This window comes from Talpa europaea (assembly GCF_964194135.1).
Source record: "Talpa europaea genome assembly, chromosome: 13".
NCBI lineage: Eukaryota > Metazoa > Chordata > Mammalia > Eulipotyphla > Talpidae > Talpa > Talpa europaea.
In genome coordinates this window covers 25,080,325-25,095,572 of record NC_140080.1, presented here as the reverse complement: position 1 = coordinate 25,095,572, position 15,248 = coordinate 25,080,325, and the positions used below count along the sequence as shown (strand labels likewise).

The window sequence follows — 15,248 nt, the reverse complement described above, 5'->3', positions numbered from 1 at the left end:
CCTGAAAGATTCTTTGGGGAGTAACACACATCTTCAAGAAGAGCCTTACTTCTCTTTGGCTCTTTCTATTGGCAAGTGGACACACAGAACCCAGATCCAAATACATTTGATTAGGCCCTTTCCTTAGCCAAAGTATGAGGTAGGTGAAACGAGCCTTCTGTTTTTCTTAGGCATCTTTCCTTTAGATTCCTCCCCCATTTTTAGATGAAAGGGTTCTACAGTGTTTGTTTCTGTTTACGACTTTAGAAGTGTAATTCTTCATCTCCTCTCACCATCCTTTTTCTACTCTTATCCTCAAACCATCAGTTCTCATTTCTCACTACCAACCCTCACTACTCTCCCTGAAGGCTCCTCCATGGAGCCTGCATGACTCACAATCAGGAAATCAGACTTCGTGGTCCCTCTTTTGCTATTACCTGTCTTCCCCTCAAGCTCTGACTGGTTTGCCAGCCCTCATTCCTAGAAACTTCTTTCCATACCTGTTCGTTTTTTAATTAAATTTTTATTAAGGTAACGTTGATTTACATTATATAAATTTCAGGTGTGTAGCATAACTCATGCTATACACCCTACCTCATTTACCCTGTACCACTGAAAGTCTAGTGTCCATCCATTTCCATTCAATGACACCATTTACACTTTTCACCATTCCACCTAACCCTCTCCCATTCTGGTTACCACCAATATAATTTCTGTATCGAAAAGTTTCTTTTTGTTTTGTTAACTCATTTGCTTTGTTGCTTTATATTCCACAAAGGAGTGAAAGCTTACAGTAGTTTTCTCCATCTGACTTCACTAAGTATAATAGCAAGGTCAATCCATGTCAGAAATGGCTAGATTTTGTCTTTTCGTATCTTCTGTAACCATTCATCCATCATAGGACACTTAGGTTGTTTCCATGTCTAGGGTATTGTAAATTCTGCAGTGAGCATAGGGGTGTACATATCTTCTTAAATTAGTGGGGGTTTTTGTTGTTGTTGTAGTTGTTCTTTATATAAATACCCAGAAGTAGAATAACTGGTGAATATAGTGATTCTCTTTAACTTTCTGAGCAGTCTTTATACTATTTTATCATAATGGCTGCACTTTTTAAAATATTCCCTCCAATAATGTATAAGAGTTCTTTTCTCCACATCCTCACCAACACTTGTTGCTTGTCTGTTTTATGATAGCCATTCTAATGGTTGATGGTTATAGCTTATAGTTTTTATGCACATTTTCCTAATAATTAGTGATAGTGAACATCTTTCCATGTACCTTGTGGCCACTACTCAGAGTCTCTACCCACTCTTTATTCCAGATTATTTGCTTTTTATTTAATTTTTTTTATTGATGTACCACTGGTATACACCATTGTTAGTATTTTGGAAGTTTTAGACCTCCCCCTTCAGATGCAGGTACTATAATGAAAGCACTACATAATCTATGAAAGCACTACATAATCTACCACCACAGTCCATAGTGTTCTCTCCCTGCTTGGTTTTCATCCTTCGTGTCTCCTCTCTTCTGGATCCCTCAGCTCTGTGGTCAGCTTTCAAGGGTTAGTTCTTAATTTTTACTCTATCTGACCCTTTGTTTAGTTTCTGTATGTTCCACATGTAAGTAACACAATGTAGTAATTGTCTTTCTCCTTCTGGCTTACTTCATTTAGCATATCGCCACAAATCACAAGCGTTTATCTTTTTTGATTTCTGAGTAGTACTCAATTCAGTGTATATACCACATTGTCTTGATCCACTCACCTGTTTTTGAGCTCTTAGGTTGTTTCTACAGCTTAACTGTTTTAAATAGTGCTGCATTAAACATAGAAATGCAGATTTTCTTTTGAATCAGTGTTTTTGTATTCTACTGGTAGATATGTAGAAGTGGAATAATGTGTTGTATGGCAGATCCATTTTTAGTCTTTTGAGAAAACTATTTTCCCTAAGGGCTGGAGCAATCTGCATTCCCACTAACAGTGTGATAGGGTTTCTTTTATTCTGCACTCTTGCCAGCGCTTGTTATTTCTGCTCCCTTTGGTATGGGCCATTCTCCCAGATATGAGGGGTATCTCATTGTGGATTTTATTCACATTTTCCTGATGTTACGTGATGATGAGCATTTATTCATATACTTATTGGCCATGTCTTCTTTGGAGAAGTACATATTTAGTTCTGCTGCCCATTGTTGATTAAGTTATTTTCTTTCTGTTGAGTTGTAAGAGTTCTTTATATATCTCAGATATTAGTCCTTTGTGAGATATATAATGCACAAATATTTTCCCACTCAATAGGGTTTTTGTTTTACTGATAGTTTCTTTTTCTGTGCAGTAGCTTTTTAGTTTGATGTAGTCCAATATGTTTATATTCATTTTTGTTTATCTTGATGTTAGAGAAAATCCACAAAGACGTTGCTTATATTTATGTCATGGAGTATTTTGTCTGTTTTCTTCTGTGTGTTTTAAGGTTTCAGGTCTTACTTCCATGCAACTAGTCCATTTTGAGTTAATTTTGTGACAAGTGTGAGATGCTGATATAGTTTCATTCTTTGGCATATGTCTGTCAAGTTTTCCAAACACCATTTGCTGAAGAGACTCTCAGTTATACAGTTTATACACTTGCATCCTTTGTCATATATTAACTGTCCATAGATATTCAGGCTTATTTCTTGCCTCTTAAATCTAGTCTATTGGTCGGTCTGTTTTTATTCTAGTACCATACTGTTTTTATTACTGTAGCTTTGTAGTATAGTCTGAAGTCTGGAGTTATGATACAACCGCTCTGGATTTTTTGTTTTGTTTTCTTCTCTAATCAGGTTCTTTTGTGGTTACATATGAATTTCACTGATGTTTATGCAATGTCTTTGAAGAATGCCTTTGGGTCCCTAAGGGGAATTGCATTGAATCTGTATATCCCTTTGGGGAAGATTGCTATTTTAAGAATGCTAATTATTCCAAAACATGAGTGGGGACTCTTTCCTTTTTTTGTGTGTGTGTTATGTCATCTACTTATTTTAATGTCTTACAGTTTTCCTTTACCTCCTTTTTTAAGTTTACTTCTAGGTACTTAATTCTGTTGCATTGGTCTGTGTCTCTTTGTTGTTGTTGTTGCAGTACTGTACTGTTTTTTATCATTATGGCTTTATAGTATAGTTTGAAGTCTGAAATGTGACTCCACCATTCTTTTTCTTTTTTTCTTTTTTTGGTCAAGATTGCCTTGGCTATTCAGGGTTTTTTGCGATTCCATATGAATTTCCACTTCTTTTAGAATACCATTGAAATTTTTATTGGTATTACTTTGAACCTGTGCATATATTTGAGTGGACATTTTGAAAATGTATATTCTTCTAACCCACAAGCAAGGAATATCTTTCCATTGTTGGCATATTTTTCTATTTGTCTTAATAAAGCTTTAGAGTTTTCTTTGTATGTCTTACAGTTTTCATTTATGTCCTTTATTAGGTTTAGGCCTAGGTATTTAATTTTTTTAAGATTTATTTATGCATGCATACAAGAACTGGGGTACAGGCCAGATGTGCAGGAGGGTGAGAGGACTCACCAGAGACAGAGCAGGGAACAGAACAGGCATACTGACTGAAATACACTGCTGAGGGGAGCAGCGGGTGAGACAAAGGCCTGCTGCACCATGTGGGTATCTTGCCGGCTGTCCTGGATTGAGCTTGTGCTGCAGAGGTTGCAGACAGCTTCAGAGAGCTGTGGTCAACCGCCTACACCACCAGGGAAGGCCCTTACTTTTTTTGATCTGATTGTAAATGGGTTTTTTTAAAGATCTATTTTATTTATGCATACAAGAACTGGGGTGTAGGCCAGGTGTGTGGGGGGTAAGAAAATTCACCAGAGACAGAGTGGGGAGCAGAACGGGTGGATCTGCTGAAATAAACTGCCCAAGGGAGCAGTGGACAAGGCAGGTGACCTGGCCAGGGATCAAAGTTATGCTACAGGGGCTGCTGATAGCTTCATAATGCTGGGACTTAACACTTTGTACCACCACGAAGGCCTGGGATTGTTTTCTTAATTTCTCCCTTTTCTAGCTCATTGTTTGCATATAGAAAGACAATTGACTTTTGTGTATTGATTTTATAACCTACCACTTAGCTGAACTGGTTTATTTTTAGTGTTTCAGAGGTGTACTTAAGGGTTCTCTATGTACATTATCATGTCATCTGCAAATGATTGCTTTACTACTTCTCTCCCAATTTGAATTCCTTTTATATCTTCCTCTTGACAAACTGCTTTAGCTAGGACTTTCAATACTATGTTGAATAGTAGTGGTGAGAGAGGATGTCCTTGTTTTGTACCAGATCTTAATGGTAAAGCGTTAGCTTTTCACCATTGAGAATGATGTTGTTAACTATGGGTTTGTCATATGTGTCTTTTATTATGTAAGATATGTTCCATTTATCCCAGTTTTTTGAGGGGTTTCATCATAAATGTTGAATCTTATTAGATGCTTTCTTGGCATCCATTGATATGATCATGTGGATTTTATCTTATTGTTGATGTGGTAAATTACCTTGATTAATTTTCGGATGTTCAACCATCCCTCTTGTTTATGGTGTATAATCCTTTTGAGGCATTGTTAGATTTGGTTTGCTAAGATTTTATTGAGGAGTTTTGCATCTGTGTTCATTAGGGAAATGGGTCTATAATTTGTGTTGTCTTTGTTTGGTTTTGATATTAAGATAACATTGATCTCATAAAATATGTTTGGAAGTATTCCTTGTCTCATAATTTTTTGGAAGAATTTGAGCAGGATGAGGTATTAGTTCATCTTTGAAGGTTTGGTAGAACTTATGAAACTATCTTGTGGATTTTTGGAAGAGTTTTGATTACTGTTTCAATTTCTTAGGATTGATCTGATCTGGTTTATTTCTTCCCTAGTCTTGCATGATTATGTAATTCCAAGAATTTTCCCATCTCTTCTAGGTTATTGAACTTGTTAGCATATAATATTCATAGTAATCACTTCTACATACTCTGCCCCCTTGGAAGTTACCCTAGCCTCAGTAAGTGAATTTTGTTCAAATATAGTTCCTATGTTGTTGGTTTATTTTATTTTTTTTTTTTTTATTACCACCTCTGCTCAGGATCCCAGGGCAAGTGGTCCTGTGTGCATGCCTTTTGAAGGGAGCTTCTCTGTTTTCCAGATTCCTGTGGTTCTCCTGGACATAATGCCCCATGGGTTTTAGACCATGTCTATGTTTCTGCTACCCATATCCATGTATCATTTTTATCTTTTGAAGATGAAATGTTCAGAGACTACTCAAGTTCTCTTTTGGAGGGAATTATTCCAAACGTGGCTGTGTATCTAGTGTATCTGTGGGAGGCGGTGAGCTTGCATTCTTCCTACACCGATGTCTTCCCAGCCTCTGCCATCTTGCATTGGCCATTGCTGATACTTAGCCTTTCATAAAACCTCTACATTATTTCTACTATTAGGTACAAATTTTCCCTCTTTGGAAGTCTCAGTGATTTTTTTAATATTCTCATCTTACTGGGTTTTTTAAATAATTTTTTATGAGCCCCTATACTAGATGATAAACTACCAAAAAGCAGTCCTGTTAGATGGTCTTGTACCCATGCAAGTCATGTCTGAAAACCCTAGCAAAACCCTTTCCTCAACTAGTAAGGCTGGCTGTTGTTTCTTTCAGTCTCTACTTTCCAGTGTATATTTCAACCATGTTCAGTGAGAAAGGATTCCACGGCCAAAAATATTTGATATACTCTATTATTTTATAGTAGTAATATGGTAGTTTGCAATGCATAAACCCGATTGAAGGCTGAGAAGTGTTTCCTCAACTTTAACACTTTGCAGATTTGCTCAAATACCACCTATTTCGTTGTTTTCCTTTTCACTATTTGAGAAAAGTTACTTGAGAATATTGGACAAATATTGGCTTGGGCTTTCTTTTTTATTATTTAAATATTTTATTTTATATAATTCTTACATCTTTTTTCATCTTTGCACAATGTATGCATTTTCATTTTGGTTATATTCCCCATACGATTGCACCCCCCCCAATTTTGACTCTAGTTCTTCCTTTCCCCGCCCCTACCCCCCATCAGTGTGTCTCTGGTTTATAGTTGCTTGTTGATTTTGATTTTTACTTTGTATTGATTAGTCTTTTTCCTGGTCTCTTATTTAAGTTTTCTAGATTCCTGCTATGAGTGAGACCATCCGGTATTTTTCTTTTTCTTTCTGACTTACTTCACTGAGCATGATCCCTTCCAGCGCCATCCATGTTGCTGCAAACTGCATGTGTTTATCTTTGAATTGCTCAGTAATATTCCATGGTGTATATGTACCACATCTTCTTCATCCAGTCATCTATTTTTGGGCATTTGGGCTGTTTCCAAAGCTTAGCTATTATAAATAGTGCTGCTATAAACATAGGGATGCAGGTGTTCTTTGGAATTGATGTTTCTGTGTCCTTTGGGTAAATACCTAGGAGTGGAATTGCTGGATCCTATGGAAGCTCTATGTTTAGTAGGTCCAGAAATCTCCACACAGCTCTCCATAGTGGTTGGACCAGTTTGCACTCCCACCAGCAGTGCAGGAGAGTTCCTTTTTCTCCACACCCTCGCCAACATTTGTTGTTGTTCGTTTTTTAAATATGTGCCATTCTCACTGGTGTGAGATGGTATCTCATGGTAGTTTTGATTTGCATTTCCCTGATTACAAGTATTCCTTTTCTGCGATTCCTACCTTTACCAGAGTGGGAAAGGGTATAAACAAGGCTAAATAGTTATATTGTGAGGATAGTCTGGTTGAAATGTGTATATCTGCGCCTACAACCCCTAAATGCAGATAATACTCATTCTTCCCAGTGTATTATTACAAAAGTGTCTTCTTGAATTTGGAACTAGATTTACTGCTTTTTTGAACCATTAGCATTGAAAAAAATAGAATTAAATATGGCTCTCTAGCAGCTTTCTGCTTGCCTGGGACTATATAGGTGCCTCTCTTTTTCCTAATATATCTGTCCTTTTAAAATGTAAAAAAAAAAAAAAAAGAAACAAAAAATAAAACATGGAACACTACACAAAACTGTAATGCACCTTTTTTATTATTATTCATTCCCCCTCTTTCTTTCAAGATTGTTTCAGTGACCAACTTAAATGTATAAAAGTAATTCTGGCTGAAAAACATACTGTGTCAAGATGAGCATTTGGAGTTCATCAAATTATATGACAGGGTTTTTTTTTTTTTTTTTTTTAAATATTTATTTATTTATACAAGCACTGGGTACAGTCAGATGCGCGGGAGGGTGAGAGAATTCACCAGAGCCAGAGTGGGGAGCAGAGCAGGCAGAAGGACTGAAGTACACTGCTGAGGGGAGCAGCGGGTGGCAGGAGAGGTCTGCGGCCATGTGGGACCCTCCTCCGGTGGCCAGGGATCGAACTGGCGCTGCAGAGGCTGCGGGCAGCTTCGCAACCCAGCGCTCAACCGCTGCGCCACCGGGGACCCAGGGTTTTTTTTTTTAAGGTTTATTTATGCATACAAGAGCTGGGGTGTAGGCTAGAGGTGCAGGGCAGCGGGTGGGGTGGTGAAAGGATTCACCAGAGACAGACTGGGAGCAAAACAGGCGAATTGACTGAAATAAACTACCAAGAGGAGCAGGGGGCGAGACAGGAGAGATCTGCTGTGCCAAGTGGGCCAACTCCCTGGCAGGGGATCGAACTCATGCTGCAGTGGCCGTGGATTTGCTTCATAGTGCTGAGAATTAACCCCTTGCACCACCAGGGAGGCCCTATATGACAGTTTTAAAATTAGTTGGCTAGTTTAGACTACGAAACAACTCTGTGATTAGGTTACAAATCCCATACATTGATTATATAGCATTTTCAAAGTCAGTACACGAGGGGGGCGATCAAGGTAATTAAGTACAGAGAATTTGGAGTCAGAGTGGTTCTGTCGCATCCAACTGAATTTTGGTCTTGGGCAAGTTACTGAATCTGTTTCCTCAACCATAAAGTAAATATCATTGATACTGTGTAAGGTTGCTGTTAGGCTTAATAGGTACAGTAGTTTAACAGAATTGTTAGCACATATTAAGCACACATATGAGATGTACTGTTATAGAGTGCGTCAGAAAATGGATTTTCACTTCAGTTATCGGATATAAAGCAAACTGAGAATTAGTCATATAAGCTATCTGTAGTTAAAAAGCAAATGATATTTCCCAGAATTCCTTTCTTTGTGTGACTGTGGGTTAGAATTGACTGAAAGAGACATTTGGAAGGCAACATGGAAATGGTATCCATTAAGCTGAAAGCTTTTTTACAATCAGATGCAATGACAGAAGCCTAAGTGCTTGACACATTCCAGTTTACCTTTGTTCTCTTGTACTCCAGCCCATTTCTTCTGTCCAACAGTTGGTCCCATTGACCAATAACAAACTTGGGTCCACTCTCAGATGTGACTGTGGACCTACAGAGGAGGAAGCTGCAGCGAGTCAACAGCATCCCATAGACATCTTTACAAACTGTCCCTTCATATGCCTGAGAGGACCTGAAGATTGCTTGGTTACTCCTCTGATCCTCTAAATCTTCTTAATGGACCTTACCTGCTCCCAGTTGTGCGAATTCAAATCTATTTTTCTGTAACACTCCACTATTGCTCTACTGACTGAACCTTGAAACTTGATGATACCAGAAATCTTTCCAAGGAACAGAATTTTAAAAGTAGAAGCTGGAATGAGTTATTTGAGCTCTTCTTGTCTCCAGTGGTAAATGCATGGTTATTCGTGGCATATGGTGACACAATGCTTAAATTCTTACCTATAGTCACCTGGAATAAAGTGCCTATAAAAGGCGAGACTTTTTGTTACCAGATATATACTGCAGTAGAACCTTTTGATAGGAACAAAGGGAATGCTGAGTGTAGGATTGATTTAGTGCTTCTCAATAAGCTGAAGAACATAGAGAAAGAGAATAATCTTGGCGTTTTAAATTCACAACTTCTGGTCTAAGTTAGGAGCTAGAGGCTTCCATGACTACCTGGAGATGAAGCCTTTTAAACTGTATTACTGATGTTCTACCATTTGTCTTGTCTCCTAAATCTCTATCCAAGTTAAAGTCCTGGAGATCAGGTAAAAAGCTGATACTCATACACGGTAAAGGAATTGCAAAATTTCACTAATTCATAGTGACGAAAACCTAAGGCATATGTATGGTTATGTTTCTTAAGGAGTTATTTTAGAACGAAAGGAATACAATGCTGGATTAGCCACAGTGGTTTTGATTAAGATATTCTGCATATTAACTCACACGGTTGAGAGTAACTATGACAATTTAGTGAAAACTGAATCCAGTGGTGGTCCACACCACACTGAATTTGAGATGCAAAACTTCCTTCTGTAGTTGTAGTACAGAGGAAAGTATATAAATAATTTGGGAGGGTGGTTTTAATAATGTGCTTGCCCACACATTAACTGTGTTTTCTAAGGGAGTCCAGAGGGCAGTCCCTTTACCAAGACTTTGAAAAATACATTGGTGTGGGGGCATCGGATTCCTTAACTTCACAGTGGCTGTTATCTGAAAACTGTAAGTGACATTGTGAAAGTGGTGCCGTAGAACTGAGCTTTTTAAATTTAATGAGGATGATGGGATACCATTAAGGGCAGGGGGCTGGAGGATGTATTTCTCTGCTAGAGACCACATGCTAATGGTTACTATACAAGGTAGCAGAGTCAAAGAAGTAAATGGGCTACTTTGACTTGCAGAGATATTTGATGGTGGGTAAATTGATCATGGATTTCTTAGGAATGGAAATACACGGACACTAAGAAAAAAAAGCAAAGGCTTTTTCTTGATTTATAGAAGAATTAAATCTCTAGACTTAATAAACAGTCTCATTTGAATCAAGACACCAAGAAATTGTATTCCCTTAATTTTCAGGTGAGAGCAGGTTCACATACACAGAACTCCTTGAATGAAGAAAAGGCTATTTCTGTCTTTTAGGCGGGGTTTTTCTACACTGTCAAAAATTCATTCTTTCCTAGTTTTCCCTTTCCATGAACTATGTATTTAAAATGATCAAACATTTTGACAGTTACTGGATTATGGCTCTGAACTGATACTAATTCCTGTTGACCCTAAATTGTCACTGTAGTTCCATAGTCAGACCAAGAGTTTATGGAAGTTGGACAGTTTAACCAAGTTTTGGGTTATTTCCATAGCAGTGACCTAAGAATCTGAATCCACCCCATAACTTTCATAATTTTGGAAGGCATAGAAATACTCAGAAACTGGCAGGGAAAAAAAAAAAGAAAAAGAAACTGGCAGGACCCCATCTCCCTTGTTTGTGTCATGGTTTATGGAATGACAGCTCTTATGGTAGTAATGAAAATGGAAGCCTTTCCGCCTCTAAATAACAAAATTGGAAACTAAATCAGTGTTGAATTCATGGCGGGATCTCAGAATTATACCACAAGGCCTTGAAGGATGCAGGAATGATAAACTCCCCCCACTCCTCCCCTTTTTTGTTTTTGGCCTATTGTCCCATGCAGAAGACGGATCTTGAAGAAAAATTATATTATCATAAATATAATGAGATCAGTGGCTATCATTTCAACTCTATTCCAGATATATTACCAGAACATCCCATAGCACCTGGCAATTTAAAAAAAATAAAATTTTTAGTTAAAACCAACAGCAGCAACTTGGTTTTATCTAGCCGTTAACTTCACTGTCAAACCTGAGGACCACATGAGCTCTGCTCACTGATCTCCTCCATAGGTCTGTGATCTCTACCTTGCATAGGAAAAAGTTTGGTCACATCCTTTATACCATGATGACTAGACCTGTTGAGCTATAAGTACTAATTTTAGATACCTTAGTAAGATACATGGATATCGGAAGATGTGCATTGCATCCCTCAAAACTTCAGAGATCTCACACCTTGGTAAAATTTCTAGGACTTCAGTAGCATGTTGATGTGTACTGTGTAAAGGATGAATTCCTGCTGCTGCTTCCTAAGAAAGAAACCTAATGCCAGTTTGGCTGATTTAGAGATATATATCTTATTTGTGAATGGTACTCTGAAACTTTGAGTAACCCTAATAATTTCTCAATTTTGTGTAATGTAGAGTCTGCACTGCACAATCCAGGTTGCTGTTGCATTTGCTCTGGTATTAGGATTATGTGGCATAACAGAGATGATGGTACTTAAACAGTGACAGACAAGGGTCCTGCCCACATGGAGGTAGCCGGCCCTTATTGGTGAACTATATTGAGAAATAGGAATTTTGGAGCAAAAAGCTGTGTCATTCTCTGCAAATAATTTTTGTCTTTATAATCAAAGTCTGGCTTACTATTTGGTCTTAGTAGAGGCTGAATGCTGACCATGGGCCACCAAGTTTCCATGCAACATGGGTTGTTCATCAGAAATTGGGTGATGTCTGACGCATCAAGTGTGCTGACAGATTACCAGTGCAGATCAGCATTCTATCATCAAGTATATGAATTTGGTCTTGAGGTGTAAGTTCTGAAGATACAAGTTGCAAGAGGATGAGTAAGTGGTTCTGATTGTTAAGGGTCTTACTATTACTGTGTTGCCTCCTCTTTTTCAGTCCACACCTAGTGACTCATGGAACACTTCACATGACTAGTCCACCTAATCATTCACGTTTGGTTTACTAATAGTTCTTCACAATATGCTTGCACCACCAAAATAGATAGACGTCTACAGTCCCACACAAAGGTGGCCTGACTGAGAGTAGTATAGAGAATTCTCTCAAAGAATTCAAGGGATTCTAGTATTCTGACTGTTCATTTGACTAGATGGGAAAAAAATGGCCAGACCTAAGGATATTCACTAATTCTTGGACTGTAACCACTGGTTGGACTGGATTCATAACACCTTGGAAAGGACATGAGTTGAAAATTGGTGGTAAGAATGTTCTGAGGGAAATGTTTGTGGATAGACCCCCTTGAATAACTTAAATATGTTCTGTTTGACTATTTGGATATTCACTCAGGAGAGCGGTATCATTCATCAGGTTGATAAGATGGCAAGTTCTGTGAGCATTGGCCAGTCTCTTTCATAAGCCAGCTCTGTCCCTTGCCCAGTAGACGCAGAAACAGAGTGTTGACAAGAGCAGAGATAATGCATGGGTTCAACAACATGAACCTCCCCTTGTCAAGCCTATCTGGTCACAGTCACTGCTGATGTTTCAGCCTAACAAGAGCAGAGAGTAGACCGTATCCCCAGTGTAGCACCATCCTTTGGGATGACCAGTCCACTGCCTTGACTGCAGTATGGTTACATTCTATCACTTCTCTCATAGAACAGGCAGTGGTGGTCTGTTTTCACAAAACCAATCACTCACTCTGGATTTGTCTGCAAAACTTCTGCCAAAATACCATCTATCAACTTAACAAATGCCTCGCTCACTGTTGCGTTATTGTTTCTCTTCAGAGAACTCATATTATAGCAAATTGGAGCAGTGGGCTCATGCTTATGTAAATCTCTGATACTACCATGCTGTGAATGACACTGAAGCAGAAGCCTAACAGAATGATGTAACTTCCTTAAAAATAAAGACTGAGTACTTGCTGAGTGAAGCCCATGGGAGGCCTAATAACATGGACTGAACCATTAGCCAATATCTAGTGCTTTTCTACCTAGTCATGGATTCAGAAATCAAGGAATGGAGTTGAGACTGCGTCCTCTTACAATTTCACGTTTCCCAGCTCCCATCCCCCTACTGTCTGTTATAAGAGGTCTGATACTGGTTAATCTTGGACTTCAGCAGTTAAAGGACATGCATAGCAAGGGTCAATGTGGAAACAGAATATATCCTACATTACAGGGAGTTCTTCAATGAAGGTGAAAATGCGAAGGAGGGAAGTGTCAGTAACTGTGAGGATTGAGGTTCTATCCACTTGCAGTCTATCCGCCAGCCTGCTGTACCTTCAGGGCAGAAGACAGACTCCTGGCTTAGTAACAAAGGATTTTATTACCCACAGCAATAGCAGTAATTAAAGAATTAGCATTTTTCTTGCATCTGTTCCCTGAACCCCCACTCCCCACAAGGTGACAAGAGAGTCAGGTGACACCTGCACATGCGGTGGGTTGTATTACAGGAGAAGGAACCCAATTCAGGGAACCTAAACTCTTACAATGAGAAGACGGCATAATCTGTCCTTTGCTCCAAGGAAAGACATTATGTTTAACTTCCCAGGCTTTTTACTACATAAACATCCCTTAGAAGACACTCCAGAACCAAGGCAGACAGTGCCAAGACATGTGGAAATCTGAGAGACCTGTGAAGAATTGCCTCCCAACAGGAAGTTTCACATATTTTATTGAAAAATCTAGGAAATCATGTGAATCATGTACAATATTTTCTCACAAGAAAAAATTTAAGCTGTTTTTAAACGTTTCACAGAATTGTAAAACTTTTTAATTTTAAAGGAAAAAGCACAATGAAACTACCACAGTATGTAAGCTCCTCCCCCCCCATTTCTAGGGAAAAGGCTAAAAAATATTTAGTACATTTTCTCACTATGATTTGTAATGCTAAGTAAGTACTCTACTCTTTTATCAATCTGCTAAAAACATACAATGAAATGGGTGGATCGATGCTTTCTTTGTTCAAATTATTTTAAAAAGCTAAAATCTAATGACATGTTAAAAATAATATATTTTTGCAGGATGTTACCATTTCTGTAACAGTTTTTCTACACTATTTCAACAGTGCAATGGTGATTCAGTGTAAATCATTACAGTGTTTCATTGTTACAATAATTGTGTTCAAGTACATGTTCATGAACATGATCAAAGTCTCAATTTGACATATCTTTTCCATCATTAAAATAATTACAGTAGAATTTTTGCTATGAATTTCTCTAAATCTGAACCAAATTCATAATACAGTCTTTATAAATCTGTTCAACACCATGAGGTTTGTTGACACATCTTCTGCAGACTCCAGAAAATGGGCTAATTCTGCCTCAGAACACCAAAAAAAAAAAAAATTTTTACTTCTCTCCATATGTAACTAAACTACTATGCTAAGTTAGTATATATTCTGAATAATTCATTGGTATTGGTGGGGAGAGAGTAAGTAGCACCTTGGAAACAGCCCTCAGTTAAAAAAAAATTAGGTTTAATTTTTGAAAAATTTTCATTCCAGAAAATGGATCAAACTTATTCATATAAAATTATGAAGCCATATAATATAAATCAAAATGTCTGTATAACCAAAATAAACCATACTGAATGTTTGGCAGACAAAAAAATAAATTAATTTGATTAAATTATATGTAATCTGATCATATTTGGTCTGAAAAACATGCTAGTGTGTGTGTGTTTATAAATAATGTCGCTGTGAGCCAGCCAGGCTGCTGGACGTCAACTCTTCTGCTGTAGCTTCTGGGCATAGAAGTCCCTGCAAGTCTCACAGCAGCGCTGGTACCATCGCATGTCCTGACACAGGTTCTTCTCCCGTATCACTCGGCAGTATACAGGCCACTGATCTCCCAGGCACTTGAACGTCAGAGCGGCTGTAGGCAGAACACAGGGAATTCAATACTAGCACATACCATGTCAGGAGTAGAAAATGTCATCTGAATGGGGATATTTAGTCTACTTTGTGTTGACTCATTTATATTACCTGTGGGACCTAAAAGTCAAAGACAAAGAATCAATCTCTCGCTCACTTTCTCTCGTTATCTCTCTCTTTCATACCCCCCCCACATAAAAAAGGAGTAAAGTGAGTGAATATTGTTCTCGCTAATGAATTTATTTTTTTATTAACGAATTTTTTTCTTACATTGTTGTAGTCCCCATAGTTCTGGCCCCAGCCATGTCACCCAAGAACCATCACCGTATTCCTTTGTGTTCTTCCCTCCCCTTTTTTGACCCCATCCCTTTTCCCTCCTTTGCTGTTTGCCACAGATCTATGGTTAACTTGCTAAACTGTTTCTTGACCTTTTCTTTAGTATATTCCACATATAAGTGAGACCATCCAATATTTAGCTTTGTCCTTCTGACTTATTTCAGCTAGCACAACCCCTTTTGGCTCCATCCACGTTGCTGCAAATGGCATGAATTTGTCTTTTTGATAACTGAGTAATATTCCACCATGTAAATATACACACAACTTTATGTTACATTTACTAATGGAATTTTTAAAGCACACTAAAGACAGGTTACTAAATTCAGTGAGTTATATTGCAAATGACTTCTAAGACTTGACTTAACCAGAAATCCAAAAGAAACTTTATGGTGTTTGAGAAGGGT

At 38.1% G+C, this 15,248-nt stretch overlaps 1 protein-coding gene across 1 annotated transcript in view; it reads right to left on the bottom strand.

Moving 5' to 3' along the window:
* Positions 1-14,357: 14,357 nt before the first annotated feature.
* Positions 14,358-15,248, bottom strand: part of ADAMTS19 (ADAM metallopeptidase with thrombospondin type 1 motif 19) — a gene marked incomplete at its 3' end in the record, with an annotated part of 230,285 nt that continues 229,394 nt past the window's right edge. The window contains exon 23 of the mRNA XM_084252833.1: positions 14,358-14,509. Within this exon, the coding sequence (XP_084108959.1) occupies positions 14,358-14,509 (152 nt within the window). The remainder of the gene's footprint in view (positions 14,510-15,248) is intronic.